Source organism: Coregonus lavaretus (genome assembly GCF_964263955.1).
Source record: "Coregonus lavaretus genome assembly, chromosome: 11".
Taxonomy (NCBI): Eukaryota; Metazoa; Chordata; class Actinopteri; order Salmoniformes; family Salmonidae; genus Coregonus; species Coregonus lavaretus.
The window spans coordinates 46,144,546-46,163,384 of NC_139998.1; the positions used below are offsets into that span (position 1 = coordinate 46,144,546).

The following is an 18,839-nucleotide window of genomic DNA, read 5'->3' on the forward strand; positions in this document are numbered from 1 at the left end:
TGCCACGAGTTGTGGAGTAGTTTTTCCTTCTCATTAGTCATTACTGACAATTTGCTCTCAAGTGCATATGAAAAAATGTATGACACAATTTGATTGGGAGTTCAATCAAATTTATACCTGACGTATGTACACAACACAATTAGTTACGCAAAATGGCTTCCCTGCGTAGTTGCATCGAGTTACACAGTTTGGGCTGTACACGTCTGTATTCTTGTGACTTAGGCCTATCTACTCAGGACAGACCTAATTGTATTCCTGCATTGCATACGTACTTCAGGTATAATACATTGGCTTAAGGCAAACCCCTGTCATCAAACTAAGGATTGTTTTGATATTGTAGGTGGATTGAGTGCAATATGAACTTGACATGCAATTTAGACCAACGTTTTTTAAGCCCAGGCGAACTACCTTCGTCCTTGAAAAAAAAGATTCACCCATACTGTATAATTTTGTTTCCAGACATGCTCTACATTCTCATTCTTTTAATTGGGGAATGTTACAGGCTTATTTTACTGGCGGGACCTATGTTAGTTATATTTAGTCTGTCTGCAGGAGACACATACCATTAAGTGCAGCCAATGGACTAGTATAGATACCCAGCCTTGGGACAGGGAGTGACCACGGACCGTTCTACGAATTGGGTTGAGCAGGCAGTGTGCACGGGAACACAGGAAGTGACACAGCCCAAAGGCTGGTGTCCAGGTTTCTTCATTTTCTCCACAATTCTTCTGTCCAACTAAGCAGCTGGAGAAGAACGAAACTGCTTAAAATGGCCACCGCGAGGCCAGCAGAGACTTTGAGAGTTAAATTGCTGAAATGGGGAAAAAAATGTTGATTGCTCAACAACATCCCTGGAACTCTACAACAAAGCATTTAAGACTAAGGCAACTCAATATAAAAACGGAAGTTTTCAAGGTGGTATAGACGTAGGCCTACTGCTTCGCAGGGCATTTACAAAGAAAGGCTTTGCCAAGATTTCCTAGGCAAGCAATTATTAGTTGGTTATTTTCCCAAAAACCCAGGATAACTTCAGGGCTACAGCTGCTTCTCCAAAGAAACTGTATTATTTTTGCCTGGCTACCCATCTGCATCGCTCCGGCCAAATTCCACGCTCACTAACGTTTCTTCTCCATGAGTCTGGATTTGCTTACTCCCTGAGGACTTCTCGGATGCGAGTACATTCAAACCGTTCTGATTGGTCAGAGAAACTGATGGTTTGGGCCAGAGCTAGCCTACACGAATCATGAATCACGACATTTTGACGTCAGCACAAACAACTTCTAGGGTAGCAGCTTCAGACTGATGTATGGAACAATTGATAGAAAAGCAAAATTAAATTCAGGATGAGTCGTCAGGCAAGTATTCTTTTGTGCGAAACCCCCAAATCTGGGCAACTTTGCGTGTATGTGAGTGGTGAAGAAAATAAATAGAGACATAGCCTAGGCTTATTGGCTTTGAGGCAGATGTACAGCATATGTATGTCACTACTGAAGAAAAAACAATCTGTACAAAAAGACTAACAAAAAAAGTTTTTACATCTAGGGCTATTATTTCCTTCTGATAATGTGTTTAATAGATGTCCTAATCTTTTGCCACTGTTAAGCTTGGGTCCATTCTGCCCTATCATGCAAATGTTGGGTTGAATTATGGCAGTATTTTGTGTAGTGGCCAATAGGCATATTTTCCGATGGTAAATGCAGTCCCTAGGGTAGGACTACTTCTTGAGTGGTGTTTTTGATTGAGTCCTCTGTCTTTGATATTGTTCTGTGGATGGTTTATATTTTATTATATTATTTGGCTTATGAGTCCTCTGCTCACTGCTCATTCCTGAACTTTACACACACACACACACACACACACAGTTCTTGAAAGCCATTTCATATGCTAATAGTATTTGCAACATAACCTTATGTAGTCTAATGCACTGTTTGTAGAACATGCCAATATGTTTATTTTATATTTATTTTGTTTTTGGTTGTATATATACTGTATTGTACAGTAGCGACTTCAGCAAGACTGAATTGAACATGCAATACTCAGCCACAGTACAGCAGCTAGGTTCCAGGGCATTTGGGAAAGGCAACCCTCGGAAGAGTGAAGGCAGCAGAGAAGTGGGGGGATGGGGCGGACGTTATACAAGAGGGAAACCGAGAGCCAGGCAGCAAAGTTTCCATGTTTAACGTGCAGCAGAGAGGGGGAATGTGCTGACATGGTACTTTCTGTGAACTCCAAAATTATCAGACGTGGTTTAAGCTTGCGCTGCCAGGAGGCACTGGGTGCCAAGCTTCTGCAGTGGGCCTGAAAATGAGGCTCTGGCGCGCTGCCACCGGAGGTTTTGCCTGTTCAGGTTTTTTTTAATTAAATCCTTCATTGTGCTACACTGAGACGCTTGGAAAACCCTCCTCGCGCAAAGGGCTGTGGTGAAACAGGGCCTTGCCATGGAGGGGAGAGTGAAATGACTGAAAGAAAATGTAACTGGGTATTTGTTGTGAAAATATAAACATTTATTTGAGGGTCTGTTGTAATTTTGATTGAGCTTTGTTTGGTTTCTTTGATTGCAACAGATTTGCTGTAATAATTATTTTAAACAACATCAAGGCCTAATTGGTATCCTATCCTATTTGTCTTCCAGGGACTTCAGCTCATGAGTTTGTCCAGCCATTTCCACCCCCAGAAAATGTCCCCCCCACTTTGGTGAAGTTGGTAGAGGCCATTGAGAAAAAAGGTAAGATGGCTGTGTGACATCAGAACACGTTTGAATTTGAGATGTTTAGTACAAGTCATTTGACAAGATAAGCAGCGGCATTGACCTGAAAATATGCCACATAGTACTTTCGATTTGGCATGAATGTATCAGTGCTTTGGTAGAGGATATTTTATGCATAATATATAAATAATATATGCCATTTAGCAGACGCTTTTGTCCAAAGCGACTTACAGTCATGTGTGCATAAATTTTTACGTATGGGTGGTCCCGGGGATCGAACCCACTACCCTGGCGTTACAAGCGCCATGCTCTACCAATTGAGCTACAGAGGACCACGCATGACCCACCATGCATGACATGTATACATATATTTACAGTATTTAGCTTTGATCATGGTCCGCTTTGACCGCCATGGTCTTCAAACAGTGTTATTTAAAAGTGGTATCTGCTGCTAGGGGAGACACACTGGCTTTGATAGGAACTCTCCTGTGCCTTTCCTCATTTGGCCAAAAGTCCGTCCTTGTTTTTATCTCTTTACACATTTATTTTGGGATCCACCCCTGTAAACGTAATTTGCATTTCATACAAGCACATTTTTCGTCCACGTTCCCTGAGAGGATGCAGGAGTTGAGCAAATCAAATTGAGAAAAGGCCCTCCTCTCGCCGTCTGGACTTAGACCCTTCAGACTTAGCACTCCTAAAAGTGGCTTCTGGGCCTCCAGGTAGCATGTGGAAGGCCAGGTTGGTGTTGAAACGTTCCAGTTAGCGTCTCGGCCATGTATTTTCAGCTCTGGGTGCTGTATTTTGGATGTTTATACGTGTAACTAATTGATCCACTAATAGAGGCATGCCAGGAGAGAAGAGACTATTTCAGAAGGGTGAGCTAACTGTGTGTGTGTCAAACTCTTGCAGGTTTGGAGTGTGAGACGCTGTATAGGACGTCTGGCTTCTTGGCTGTTGGCGGTCATAGACAGAGCCTGAATTTCGGTAAGACCCTCTTCCTCTCTTGCACCTTATGTTTGTGCATGAATGCATTGTTCTTACATTCAACTCTTGCTGAGCTATACAAGTTGATATGGTCGGATAGTCATCCATTCCAGTAGGATAAAAAGGAATTTACTCCGAACCCTGTGACTTCAATGATCTGTGGTGCTGTTCATTCTATAGCCTTGCCTATTGAGTTCAGTTAGGAAAATAAATAGGACAAATCCATCTTAACTCAAGGGGGTGATGGCCATGCTGCCCTCGTGATTCCTGGAGGATACACTACATGCTCTGTTTGTCTTTGCTCTATTTCAACAGTGGGCCATTAACACAGCCTTTGTTTGTGTAGAGAAATAGGCCAGTCTGTTCAAACGGATCAAAGAGACCCGGTTCTGCTAAAGACAATCTTGCGTACGTGATTGAATGCAATAGAGTGCACTTCATTATTTCACTTCTCTGTGAGCCCCGCTGTACTGAGGAGTGAGGACAGCCTCGGGAGTGTTATTTTAACTCCGTGACCGATTTGCATTAAATGCAATAGAATTGGCTCTATGAGTTCATGTTCTGCTTGTTATTATGTGCTTATCTATAATATGTCCATATAAATGGCACTGTTTGTTTTGACTGGAGAACGTGAACACTTGTCTGTTTTTGTATAGGCTGGGAATTGCCAGGGACCTCACAATACGATGTAATCACGATACTTAGGTGCTAATACGATATGTATTGTGATTCTCCCGATTCTATATGTACTGCTATTCGTTACTGCGATTGTATTTCGGTTTGACATTCCAAACATATTGCTCACTATAATATATTATGTCTGCTGCAGAGAGACGAGAGAGCCATGAGAAAATGAGTTTTGATCAGTCATGGAAAAAAGTGCTGAAAACATGTTGGCTCACTATTTAAAAACAAGATGGAGAACAAGCTATAGTGGCTGTACCTGTACCCGATACTTGGAGTCCAAGTATTGATATAATATCGTCCAAAATAATATTGCGATATGTAACTATCGATTTCCCTCCCCCCATCACTACTCTTTTGTAAGATGTGTTTACTTGGAGAGGGTGTTCCTAGGGTTCATGTGATCTGGGACTTGCTTAGCAACATCCATGCCGAAACGAGTTTGAGTATGGTCTCCCAAAGATTTGAGCAGACAAGACGTAGCAGACAGGACGATGTAGGCTAGATCAAGTGTCAACAGCATGCTCTGAGACGCCCCCCCACAAACACACCTTTCACATGCCACAGACAGACCGACCCAGATTCTCCCCATGCTCACACACACTCACACATGCCAGACACTCTCCCCACAGTCTATCTGCTCAGATCGAGAGCTGAGCCGGGCCAGGCAGGACTTTTCAGACAGCTGTTTGTTAGCTGTGGCGTGACGGAGCAGTAAGCAGCACCCAGCCAGTCTGGCCTGTCTGTCTCAGCGGTGAAAGAGGAGGAGGTCGTTATTTTAGGCTCTCAGACACTGTCACCGGTCATAGGACTAGTCTGGACACTGTCTCCCAGACAGCACACTTAGCTGCCACAAAGCACTACTCTTGGGACACCTTACCACAGAACAGGAGAACCAGCGATGTACACAAACGGACTCTGCAGTGTTTGAAATAGCGGCTAAAGTGTTCCTGTGTTGTTGTTTTTTACAGAGCTCTCTGAGCCTGAGGTGGGCCAGTATGACATCCAGGCGCTCTCAGAGGCCCTGATGGGATTCCTGCAGGACCTGCCCTCCCCCATCATCCCAGAGTCTGTCTATCCCAGCCTAAAGACTGCCCTGCAAGAGGAAGCAGGTAACGGCATCTTTAGCACTCACGTGCTTCTTAATGTATCTTATTAAAAACTGATGCAAGGGATTCCAGGAGCATATTCTATGAACAAAGCAAAACAAATAAAAAAGGCCATAATTGAAGCACACTATCAGGTGACTGTTGAAAGAATTGTGTATATTTTGGAATCGGCTTAGAAATGCAAAGCAAAATGTGAATTTGGCATTAGATAGAAAATAATGTTGCCGATTTACCATTGTGTCTCAAACCCAAGGCACTAAGGTTGTCACTCAGTCTCCTTGCTGGTTCTTATTTCCCAGAGCTGTCTGTCGAGGAGACAGGCAGGCGTTTGCTGAAGGCACTGGCGCCCCCGGCCATGCCCCTGCCGAGCCTACTCACCCTGCAGTACCTGCTCAGACACCTGGACCGAGTGGGCCAGAGCTCGGCCCACAATGGCCTGGACCCACACACACTCGCACTCCTCTTCAGCCCTCTGCTGCTCACCGCTGGGTCAGTCTCACATTTAAAGAAATACCTATGTTGGTATGGGGGGGGCTGAGAGATTAGTTTTTACCTAAACTCAAATGTACATATCTTAAAAGGGGGAATAAAATAAAATAAAAACCTCCCATCTTCATAAGTGGCAGACACAGAGGGAGAGGGAAATACTAACCAGCCAATAGACACAGAAAGAGAGGGAGAGAGAAATACTGGCCAGCCAATAGACACAGGGAGAGGGAGAGAGAAATACTGGCCAGCCAACAGTGAGAGATATGAAGAGAATGCTTCAACATGACCACCATCCTCTTGAGTTCATGCTGTTGTAAGTCTGCAAAGTGTCTGGCTGTAGGAATGGTCTGCAGGTTGAGCCAGCTTGAGATAGAAGCCATGACATGTCTGTTTTCCTGGAAGGACACTATTCTCTGAAGTCAGCAGAATATACAGTACGTCCACTCAGCACCTCTCCAATGTCCCACATGTTAGTTACTGAAGTGTTATTAAGGCACCTCTCCCTGCTGTACTGTTGTAAAATATGACCACCCTCCTCATCCCGTTGAATCACTCTTTCCACCGTACTCTGAATGACTGACGTATGAGTGCATTGATTTTTGTACAGGTCAGAAGAAGATCGTCAGGTTTCTGCCCAGGTGCTGGAGAGACTGCTGGTGGCGAGGGCCTGGGAGCTGGAAGAAATGCCACCAGGTAAACACAAATCAAATCACATTTTATTTGTCACATGCGCCGAATACAACAGGTGTAGACCTTACCGTGAAATGCTTACTTACAAGCCCTTAACCAACAATGCAGTTTTAAGAAAAGAGTTAAGAAAATATTTACTAAATAAACGAAAGTTTAAAAATAACTAAAAAAGTAACACAATAAAATAACAATAATGAGGCTATATATACAAGCTCACAACAATATATCACTCTCACTAAAAAACACACATCTTTACCTCCTGGGTCCATTTTTAATGGATGTCCCACTGTATTGGGACACCACCACCTATTGGTCCCTTTGACAGCCCTACCTCCCAAGCCTTCCAAAACCAAAGCCATGGCATCCTCTGTGATCAATGGAGAAGGCAGCAAGATGGCTGATGCAGAGTGGTACTGGGGAGACATTTCCAGGTAAAATTTATCTGGCTAAAGAATGGATCCAGTGTTAATGTCCACACTTGGTTATTTACAGTTGAGACCACAATCTTCTGTTTCAAGAAGAAAAGATTGTCACTCATCTTACTCACCCAGCTTTAATGACGTAATCATGATATTTTTTTCCAGAGAGGAGGTGAATGAGAAGATGAGAGACACTCCGGATGGGACTTTCTTGGTCCGAGACGCCTCAAGCAAGGTGCAAGGAGAATACACATTGACTCCAAATCCAGACCTCCAATGGGTTGATAAATTTGATTTCCATTGATAATTTTTGTGTGATTTTGTTGTCAGCACATTCAACTATGTAAAGAAAAAAGTATTTCAATAATCTTATGAAATACTTTTTTCTTTACATAGTTGAATGTGCTGACAACAAAATCACACAAAAATTATCAATGGAAATCAAATTTATCAACCCATGGAGGTCTGGATTTGGAGTCACCCTCAAAATTAAAGTGGAAAACCACACTACAGGCTGATCCAACTTTGATGTAATGTCCTTAAAACAAGTCAAAATGAGGCTCAGTAGTGTGTGTGGCCTCCACGTGCCTTTATGACCTCCCTACAACGCCTGGGCATGCTCCTGATGAGGTGGCGGATGGTCTCCTGAGGGATCTCCTCCCAGACCTGGACTAAAGCATCTGCCAACTCCTGGACAGACTGTGGTGCAACGTGGCGTTGGTGGATGGAGCGAGACATGATGTCCCAGATGTGCTCAATTGGATTCAGGTCTGGGGAACGGGCGGGCCAGTCCATAGCATCAATGCCTTCCTCTTGCAGGAACTGCTGACACACTCCAGCCACATGAGGTCTAGCATTGTCTTGCATTAGGAGGAACCCAGGGCCAACCGCACCAGCATATGGTCTCACAAGGGGTCTGAGGATCTCATCTCGGTACCTAATGGCAGTCAGGCTACCTCTGGCAAGCACATGGAGGCCCCCCAAAGAAATGCCACCCCACACCATGACTGACCCACCGCCAAACCGGTCATGCTGGAGGATGTTGCAGGCAGCAGAACGTTCTCCACGGCGTCTCTAGACTCTGTCACGTCTGTCACATGTGCTCAGTGTGAACCTGCTTTCATCTGTGAAGAGCACAGGGCGCCAGTGGCGAATTTGCCAATCTTGGTGTTCTCTGGCAAATGCCAAACGTCCTGCACGGTGTTGGGCTGTAAGCACAACCCCCACCTGTGGACGTCGGGCCCTCATACCACCCTCATGGAGTCTGTTTCTGACCGTTTGAGCAGACACATGCACATTTGTGGCCTGCTGGAGGTCATTTTGCAGGGCTCTGGCAGTGCTCCTCCTACTCCTCCTTGCACAAAGGCGGAGGTAGCAGTCCTGCTGCTGGGTTGTTGCACTCCTACGGCCTCCTCCATGTCTCCTGATGTACTGGCCTGTCTCCTGGTAGCGCCTCCATGCTCTGGACACTACGCTGACAGACACAGCAAACCTTCTTGCCACAGCTCGCATTGATGTGCCATCCTGGTTGAGCTGCACTACCTGAGCCACTTGTGTGAGTTGTAGACTCCGTCTCATGCTACCACTAGAGTGAAAGCACCGCCAGCATTCAAAAGTGACCAAAACATCAGCCAGGAAGCATAGGAACTGAGAAGTGGTCTGTGGTCCTATTTGTAAGTCGCTCTGGATAAGAGCGTCTGCTAAATAACGTAAATGTAAATGGTCACCACCTGCAAAACCAGTCCTTTATTGGGGGTGTCTTGCTAATTGCCTATAATTTCCACCTGTTGTCTATTCCATTTGCACAACAGCATGTGAAATGTATTGTCAATCAGTGTTGCTTCCTAAGTGGACAGTTTGATTTCACAGAAGTGTGATTGACTTGGAGTTACATTGTGTTGTTTAAGTGTTCCCTTTATTTTTTTGAGCAGTGTATTTTGTCTCTCTTAAAATAAGCTTCAAGTAATCCCTAGTCACTCGTTTCAAATGCAATGACATTCCACCACTTTGGATAGCTTCCAGACTTTCACAGAACCTCACTAACATTGCTCAACTGCTCTGGACTTTTCTAGGAAAGGGGGAAACAACAAGCTGATCAAGATCTTCCACCGAGGCGGCAAGTACGGCTTCTCTGAGCCGCTGACCTTTTCCTCTGTGGCGGAGCTCATCCTGCATTATCACCAGGAGTCGCTGGCCCAGTACAACCCCAAGCTGGACTCACGGCTACTGTACCCTGTCTCCAAATATCAGCAGGTAGTAGATATCAGCAGGTAGTAGAATGATTCTGTTATTATTGTAATGTCTTATGTATCCTGTTCTGAAGGGCCTGAATGTTGGTTTGGCTTCTGGGCCAGGTCTGGGCCTTATGTCAATGGGACTACTTGGTTTATAAATAGAGGTGATATAAGAGAAAAGTAATGCAGCCTTCGAACAGCACCCCTACGCTTTCTGGAAGGCCCTACATTTCTTATGGCACATGCGTTAAGGAAAATCCCAAACCCATGGCATCCCCAAGAGCACTGCAATAGCTTGTCTGAAATGTTATCAAACAATTCTGTTTAAGCGAGGAGTTTGCTTGCTGCCCCTCTCTATTTGAAATACATTGAGCCCACATTGAGTGTTCTGTAGCTCAACATCGTGCTGTGGTCAGTTAATATATCTTTGTTATTTCCAGGACCAGGTGGTGAAAGAAGACAACGTCGAAGCAGTAGGAGAGCAACTGAAGGTGTACCATGAACAGTACCAGGAGAAGAGCCGGGAATATGACGTCTTGTATGAAGAATACACTCGCACCTCTCAGGTACATATCCAACACACCCATTTTCACTGTCCCATTTGGGTCTGGGTTCCATGGCACTTGAAATTAGCTAAACCTCATCTGTTTTCCCCGTACTCCAGGAGTTACAGATGAAGCACACGGCCATCGAGGCCTTCACCGAGACCATCAAGATCTTTGAGGAGCAGTGCGAGACCCAAGAGCGCTACAGCAAGGAGTACATTGACAAGTTCCACAGGGATGGCAACAGCCAAGAGATTGAGAGGTATCTACATTGCCTGTTTTAGGATATTCCTGTTGTGATACAGGCTTTGAACTAGCCCTCTGACTATGAAGCCAGTAGTGATCATGACTATGAAGTGGGGGACCTCCCAATCTTGTCGCTCCACCTTATAGAATCCAAAGTAATTCGGATAAGCTGAAGTCTCGTGTGACTGAGATCCATGACAGCAAGCGGAAGCTGGAGCAGGACCTGAAGGAGCAGGCGGCGGACAACCGAGAGATTGACAAGAAGATGAACAGTCTGAAACCAGACCTCATGCAGCTGAGGAAGATCAGAGACCAGTACCTGATGTAGGTTATACCTTTCTCTCACATACACACACTTTACAATGCGAAACTGAAATGTTTAGGAACATGGCAGTCTAACCGTTTGCTTGTGTTAACGTCCCAGGTGGCTCAATCAGAAGGGCACCAGACAGAAGAAGATTAACGAGTGGCTGGGGATCAAGAACGACGTGGAAGAGTGAGTTAAACCAATGTGGCCGTCTGACAGTTGTAATGTATCACCATGTTTTATCATGTCTTATCGTGTATCATATTGACACTGGTTTCATCCCCTCTTCCCCTCCTCTCCCTCCCAGCCTGTATTCTCTGATGGATGAGATGGATGACCTGCCGCACCACGACGAGCGCAACTGGTATGTGGGCGACATCAAGCGCGGCCAGGCCGAGGAGCTGCTGAGGGGCAAGGGTGACGGCACCTTCCTGATCCGAGACAGCCAGTCCCAGAAGGGCTCCTATGCCTGCTCTGTAGTGTGAGTACCATTAGCCTGATCTGGGGTCACATAATGATTTGGGTTGAAATACGACTAGACTGTTGGTTGGGGTTTAGCCAGGTTTGTCAGGTGTTTTCCGGACTCACCTGCCGAGATGATGCCTGAAAATCTCAAATGCATGGGAAATGTGGGGACTGTCTGAAAACATGGTTGGCCAATCTTATCCGCAAAGAGCCGTTAAGCATTAACACAACTGAGTCAGCTCATCCAAACCTACGGGACTGAGGAACATTTGGGATTGAGGCATATAGCAGGATCTTCAAAATCGATGGTGAGTAGGTCTTGATGGTAGTCCACTTCTGAGGTCCGAAAACATCTGACAAACTTTGATTTTGTGGTGAAATACCACTATTTATTTGTATTTGTATTATATTTCGGTGTGGTGTCTAACCAAATGTTCTGTTCTTGACTTCACGTCTGTACATGCAGTGTGGACGGGGACATCAAGCACTGTGTGATATTCAAGACCTCAACGGGCTACGGGTTTGCCGAGCCCTACAACCTGTACGCTTCCCTTAGAGAGCTGGTGCTCCACTACAGACACACCTCCCTGGTCCAGCACAACGACTCGCTGAATGTAACTCTGGCATGTCCTGTCCTAACCCAGCAGCAACCCAGATGAGACGCAACGTCACCCAGACACAGCCCGGCACAGGGCGAAAACACACAGAACTCAGAGACCACAAACCCTCACTTTTCCCAACAAAAAAGCAAATGGCTTTCTGAGCGTTGGGTTTGACAGGAGTGGAAGTGGCAGATATAATGACTGACTGGGTTTTGACTTTGAAGAGACCCTGTAAATGTTATTAGGATAAAAATAATTAGACTATCTTAAAGTAACTGCTGTAGATTCCATTTTCCCTTTCAATGGAGGGAATTATTTTTAAATCGACTTGTTAAGGGTGCCATTCTTTTTTTCTACAGTTAAAGAGGCGTAAGGGTTTGACATGGAGAACAAAAATACCAAACAGCCTTTTTCGGTTTTCATCAAGTGTTGCTCACATTGTCCATGGCTGGATGATTGGGAGATGTGGTAAAAGGCTTAACTGGCAGTGTTTTATTGCTTTACTTCAAGTTCATATTAATACACATTTTCTCCCACAGCACTATGGGACACATACAAAGAAAGCATTCTGCTTTCTGTGTAATCTTTGCTATGTGCCCTATTACATAAAGCAGAACATGTCTAGAGGACAAAATACAGTACCAATGTGTTAAACAAAAAGATGCATTTGTATTTTTCTGCAAGCTTTTTTTTGTTGTTGACCTATGTAAAACTGGGTTTAAAATAGTTTGAGGTTGATGATATTAGAGGCTGGTGTAGCTTGAGGACCCTAATTGCTGTAACAGACAGTGGCATGTAATGTGAGCTGGAGTTGCAGTCCTTGATGGTGGAACACTTGGTAGTGAAAGTGCCTTCTGTTCTAATCCTCTGTCTTCCATTCTCTCTCTGTAGATCAGAGTCAGTGTAGATGCCTTGCCCCAATCAGATGCCAAGTGTTTGTGTATGAAACTAGAAATCTGAAATGGACCTTGCTATTGATTGCCTTAGAGCAATCACTCACTAACTGTAAGTCGCTCTGGATAAGAGCGTCTGCTAAATGACAAAAATGTAAAATGGGCAACTCCCTCAGACTTTTACCTGGGACTACTGCCACTGACTGCTCAGAGTGCACACATCTGCTTTCCCAGGTTAGGGTCAGGGCTCAGTGCACACATCTGGTTCCCCAGGTTAGGGTCAGGGCTCAGTGCACACATCTGGTTCCCCAGGTCTCAATCAGTTGCTGACTTAAAGGAACGAATGAAAGCCAGCAGACATTCTTGAGGACCGAAGTTCCCCACCCCTGCATTACAATGGCGGCGTTGGAATTGTCCATGGTGAAAATGGATTTCCGTTCACATTTTGTAGTTGAGTGGATAGATGGTAGATCTTATGGGGGTTGTGTACCTGATTTAAGAAACATTGTCTTTTCACTACATTTTGACATTGGGTTATGTATGCAGTATTTGTCAGTCTCTCATTAAGGTAACGGTAGCCTAATTCCACGATTTTAAACCGCGTTTTACTTAATCGGACCTTACCTGCCACACTTTATGAATGCACTTCTTTCCCAGGACACTCGCTTCACGTGTTGTACTGTAATGCTAACATATGCACAAGATATTATAGGTAGACTTGAAACAAACTACTTTGACAAACTGATTAGTACTATGCAGCGAGTTAGTAGATATACAACTTGACGATGCCTCATCAAAAATAGATTTTGATTTCTTGACGAATCATTGAATGAGTGATAACCCTTACGTTTGTCATGTATTAATCAGACATTGGTTCATTGGTGCATATGACAGTGCATTGGCGCATTTTATTGCTCACTTTTAGGAGTGATTAGATTGCCAAGCATGTTGGGATTGGCGTAAATCAACCTTTTATAGATGATAATGTTGATGTTAATCTGGTAAACCCGTTTCTTATGTTTATCTGGTAGTTAGGAGAAAAGTGTCTCCTTGGAGAGAGATGACACTAATAGTCTGTGGACTGTTTACTGAACATACCTTTCAGGCAGAGTCCTGCTCAGTTAGGTTGCCCTTCAGGTCAACGGATCTTTGAAAACTGGGACAATCTAGTTGAGTTTTCTTGGCATGTGAGAGTAGTTTAAAAAAAGAGAGCAAAAAATAAGTTTCTGGTTTTTTTTCAAATTGCACATGGTGGTTCTGCATGCAGTGTAAGACTATGTATGCCATTCACCGACATGACCACAGCCAGGTGTAAGACTAGCTACAGATTGTACGCCAGATAATGTGCTATAACCAAAGATTTTTGGTGTCCATTACTGAGAAAAGACTCACACAAACCCCCGCCATAGATTTTTCAACGAACCTGTTCTTGGCGATACTTTTTTTCACCGAATCGAGAATAAAGAAAGTATCTGAGAAATGTCAGTTTCCAGTTGCATGTGGTTTACAAAAACCAACAAAAACTCCAAGATATTACATCCAAGTTTTGTACGGCGTGAGGGGGTGCCTCGCATTTAGCATTTCCAAGCATTATTGACGGAACTAGTAGTTTCTATGCGACGCGGCCACATGTAGAAGTAGGTGACAAACAAAGATCTAAGAACATGCAAGAGGCATATCTCAGTTAAACATTAATATCTTTCTGAATTTTCAATGGTTTTTGTAGAACCACCTGCAACTGGAAACAGACATGTCTAAGATACTTTATTTATTCTCGATTCGGTGAAAGTATAGCCAAGAACAGGTTAGTTGAAAAATCTATGGTGGCGGTTTGTATGGGGCTTTCGTTTAACGCCCAGTAATGGACACCAACAATCTTTGGTTATATCACATTGTCTGGTTATTTCACATTCTCTGGCATTCAATCTGTAGCTAGGTGTAGACAGTCTTTTCACATTGTGCCAGGCTCAGGAATTGTTACATTGTTTCCCCTCGCCTTTTCTGTGGTTTTGGGTTTATATTGGAGATTATGACAAAAGCTATGCTTGATTTCTGTCTCACAGACCGTTATGACGGTGCAACGTAAAACGACACTCTTCCTCAGCTTATGAGAAAGCCTGTGAGTGGGGACAAATTTGAGGCTTGAGTAGGGATGTTGCTGTGCCAATGTTAAAATCTGCTACTGTAAATGCACTACAAAGACATGAATCGGGAGCTCATGTTTCAGGAGTTTTATTACAATTGGACTTGAACAGGCTCATTCATTTACAATAACTGGCTATGATAGGTCAGAAACACTCCTCATAGTGGACATCTCATTGTAAGACAAGGACAGTTTCATTGAAGTGGCGCTTTTAATGGTCTGTTTGAAAGTGGCTTTTATGAAATCTGTTTTGTTATTTGTTCATCATAACCTGAACAGATTTAAGTGAATACTTTTTGTGATATTCTTTACATTTATATTTCATGGTTATTTTATTTGTATCTCTAAATAACAAAATAGATTGAAAAGACTGTTAGGCTGTTTACACAGGCAGACCAATTATATTTTCTCCCACTAATTGGTATTTTGTCCAATCAGATCAGCTCTGATGTGAAAACATCTGATGTGATTGGTGAAAAAAAATATTAATGGAAAAAATATCAGAAATAGGCTGCCTGTGTAGACGCAGCCTTAGAAAACCTTTTTGAAGAGACTGATAGATTTTGTCATCGAGAATGAAACTGTCGTAGTGTTTGTATCTTGACTTTCAATAGTTTAAGAGTGCTTGGTTTTTAGCTTTGTGAAACTGTACTCCCTTGAAATAATGGAAGTCCGTTAGATACTGTCATTTGATACACGTAGTATGTGTATAATACTTTATACAACCTGGCTGGAGTTAAGTAATTTGAAATGTGGAAAACCCCCCAAAACATTGCTAATGAACAGCAAAATGCACTTTTAAATTGACAGTAAGCAACATTAGTAAAAATAATCTGTACAATTATTGCATTACCTAATGAAAATTCTGTCTGCACTCCATATGATGTATTTGTCGGACTGGTTGTTTTGTATGGTACTAAAGAAAAAATAAACCATAAAGTTGTCAAAATACCTTTGACGTTTCCCCCAAAATTATTCTGACAAAAGCGATCCCTTGCTCAGAATACAATTGAGTGTAAATGTTGTGAGAATTGTGACATCTACTGTCACATGGTCATACAATTAGGACTTTCCTCACATTAGCCTTGGCAATTTTCTATGTAGTTAGAAATGTGATGATGGACTGTTTCATGTACTGCTATTTCCTTAATGTTGTGACTGTATGTATATACATTATTCATTATCTATTAGATGTTAATTCAGTCAATCAAGAAGGATTCTACTCTTGCCTAAGTTTGAAGTTTGTTCTTATGCCTGTTTTGCCTACCAATTTGTCCCTATATAAGGAGAAGTGGCTGAAGAGATGATATGGCTGTTGTGGGATGTCCAATGAGAGAGTTTGGTCACAAGAATCCATCTCATCATCACAGCTGAGGATGATTGTTGTAATCATTGGTGGGAGGAGCTCCAACCCACTGGCTTTTCAAATAGGTCACAGTGTTGTCTGAGGGAAATGTTAAGGAAGGCTCTGGCTTCAGTACCTGTAAGCAACATGAAGTTTGCCTCTGTGTTAGTCCTCCTTTTTTTCTGCTCTACTTTCAAGAAGTCCCAAGGAAAGTCAAAGCCCAAACCGGGCTGTGAATACCCCCCGTCACAGTGGTGTAGGAGTTTGGAAATTGCAATAGAATGTGGGGTAAGTTTGGAGTATTGTTATCAAGTTCAAATAACTGCCCTCAGACATAATGCCAGTTGCTAGGCTCTGTTTTTAGTCTTTCATAAAATCTATTTTCATGTACCTTTTTTTCTTTGATTATACCCTGAAGTACTTTTTAATTTGTTGCATGCAGGCTACTACAGAAGTTATTCAGTTGAATGATTTAAATAACCTGTCATTTTGTAGAAATCAACTTTCCTATGTCTAATCTCACCAAGCATTAACACGTTCTCCTGCAATTTCCATGTTATATGACAAGGGCAATATGTGAGTATATCCCATGTTTATCAGGATTGTGGGTTCAGTTTTAAATAGCTGTTCAAAGAGTCCCTTGTCCATGGTTAAATGAGTCATGCTTTTAAAATTGAGCACCAGAGGTCTTACATTTCCTGAGGGCATGTGACTGACGCCAAACCTTGATGAGCTGCGTTTAGACAGGCAGCCCAATTCTGATATTTATTTTCACATTGGTCTTTTGACCAATCAGATCAGCTCTGAAAAATATGTGATTGGTCAAAATAACAGGGGGTTGCAAGTGGCATGGTTCCCACATTTTACTCTGGTGAATTCTAGGCATATCTCCATATGAACAGAATGTAAATTATTTGTCAACTTGAAACAGTTCCTGCCCAGCTTTCTCTGAACATGTATCACGTGCTCATGTATCCTGTCTAGGTTCAGAAGCAATGTCTGGAGCTCAATGCCACAAGGCCCAATTCAGCAGTACCCAGAGTTGAGGTGACCCTGTACTATGAGAGCCTGTGTCCAGGCTGCAGGGTCTTCCTCACCCAGCAGCTCTTCCCCACCTGGGCCATGCTCCACGATATCATGGAGGTGAAACTGGTGCCCTACGGCAATGCGCAGGTAGGCCTCTTCTCAAGATGAAGAGTACTGGGTAATGTTCAGTAGGGAGGGCACATTGTAAAAAGGTTGTACAGGTTGTACCTCAGTATAGGTCTTTGATAGATCCATCCTCAGTCCCCGACTACTGAATGAATAAGAAAATGAGAGCTTGTGTTCATGCTGCAGGCTTTTCCCTGGTCTTCTTTCACAGGAGCTTCCCTCAGGGAATTCTCCATTCACCTGTCAACATGGGGAACCAGAGTGTCAAAGCAACATGATTGAGGTGCGCTTCCCAATAAAATGGCTTGAATCACTAAAAATAGGTAGTCTGTCCCTGAAATAGTTTTTGTATTTCATACATTCCCCTTAGGCATGTATTCTACGTTCAGTGGGTCTGTACTTGGCATTCCCTGTCATTGACTGCATGGAATCTGCAGCAAATGTTCTCGACGCCGCCCAACCTGTGAGTATTGTAATATGTTTTGCTGTTGCATACTTTTTTTAAAATTCAAAATGCATTTGTGCACATTTTGTTTACACATCAAGGGCTCTGGTCGTAGTTATATTGGTTCTAACATGCAGTCTGTTCTCCTCTAGTGCTTACAGCTACACGTCCCCTCAATGACGTGGGACAGTGTCACATCCTGTGTGAAGGGAGAGCTCGGCTTCAAACTGATGCATGAGAATGCCCTGAAGACTAACGCTCTCAGTCCAGCCAAAACGCACGTCCCCTGGGTGACCATTAATGGGGTAGGACACTGCTGGGACTGAAACTAGGGGCACAATGTAAATAACATGGCTATAGTACAGCCAGTGGTATTCAACTCTTACCCTATGAGGGCTGGAGCCTGCTGGTTTTCTGTTCTACCTGATAATTTATTGCACATGCCTGGTGTCCCTATCAGATTAGAGGTGAACAATGGGAGCAGTGGAACTTGCTTCTAGGTCCAGAGTTGAATTTGAGGGCTCTACAGATTATTAACCATAGCGGTACTGAGTGCTTCTTTTTGAACTGATACCCTGCTACTTAATACACTGTGTATAGGTCATGGAATCAAACTATGTGCCAAGGTCAAGTCTGTACATGACTTTCCAATTCCTCCTTTTTGCGTCTTTGCAGGAATACACTGATGACTTTCAGGACAATGCAATGTCATCGCTTTTCAACTTGGTCTGCAAGATGTATAAGGTTTGTGTGGTTGGGGGGTGGTGTGACTAGTCCTTGTTTGATGTACAATTTAAATGTATTTGAGTATTAAACTGATCAACTTGGTCATGGCCTGAGCTAAAATGTAATGATCACCCATATTTGTCCACAGGGAGGCAAGCCCCCTGCCTGCACTGGAGCGCAGAAGAAACTAGACAGGAGTCTGTGCTGAAACCAACAGTCATATTCTGCATGCCATTCATGTTTTCAAAATATATTTTGTGTAAGTACCAGTTTCCCTCATGATCTATGTTGGACTTGCATGGTCTTTCAAAATAATCTGTTACTTATTTGTATTTCATGAATTGTAATACTGATATATTCTGTGTGATTTGTATGATACATTGTCATAACTCCATATGTATTGATAATTAAAAGGTTCCAATTTGTATGAACAGTTTGTTGTAAATTTAAATCCTAAAAGTGCATATACTGTGGGGTCTGAAATTAGACACAGATGAGCAATAATTACTAAAATATATTCAAATATTGAGCTGTATGCTCAAAGAAATTGGGAAATTATTTTATACTAATACAATTGCTCAGTAAGTAATACTTTTTCCTCAAAGGTAGGGGTCAATTGACACCCCTAAAGATTCTTGTAAATAAAGTAGT

General features: G+C 43.1%; 1 protein-coding gene and 1 pseudogene across 2 annotated transcripts in view; both read left to right on the forward strand.

The window, feature by feature from the left end:
• The window catches only part of LOC311137781 (phosphatidylinositol 3-kinase regulatory subunit gamma-like), a 28,173-nt gene extending 14,416 nt beyond the window's left edge, over positions 1–13,757 (forward strand). Inside the window, exons 3-16 of the mRNA XM_084172366.1 lie at positions 2,633–2,725; positions 3,620–3,694; positions 5,350–5,490; positions 5,787–5,976; positions 6,584–6,669; positions 6,992–7,097; positions 7,251–7,361; positions 9,158–9,338; positions 9,760–9,885; positions 9,984–10,126; positions 10,258–10,434; positions 10,535–10,606; positions 10,725–10,898; positions 11,349–13,757. Of these exons, the coding sequence (XP_084028492.1) occupies positions 2,633–2,725; positions 3,620–3,694; positions 5,350–5,490; positions 5,787–5,976; positions 6,584–6,669; positions 6,992–7,097; positions 7,251–7,361; positions 9,158–9,338; positions 9,760–9,885; positions 9,984–10,126; positions 10,258–10,434; positions 10,535–10,606; positions 10,725–10,898; positions 11,349–11,541 (1,868 nt within the window). The 3' untranslated portion in view covers positions 11,542–13,757. The remainder of the gene's footprint in view (positions 1–2,632; positions 2,726–3,619; positions 3,695–5,349; positions 5,491–5,786; positions 5,977–6,583; positions 6,670–6,991; positions 7,098–7,250; positions 7,362–9,157; positions 9,339–9,759; positions 9,886–9,983; positions 10,127–10,257; positions 10,435–10,534; positions 10,607–10,724; positions 10,899–11,348) is intronic.
• A 2,085-nt stretch (positions 13,758–15,842) lies between these two features.
• On the forward strand, positions 15,843–18,617 carry LOC311137773 (gamma-interferon-inducible lysosomal thiol reductase-like; annotated as a pseudogene). Its single transcript, XR_014615463.1, has 7 exons — positions 15,843–16,153; positions 16,850–17,038; positions 17,229–17,300; positions 17,388–17,480; positions 17,615–17,767; positions 18,138–18,206; positions 18,337–18,617. The product of XR_014615463.1 is annotated as a gamma-interferon-inducible lysosomal thiol reductase-like (transcript).
• Positions 18,618–18,839: the final 222 nt, after the last annotated feature.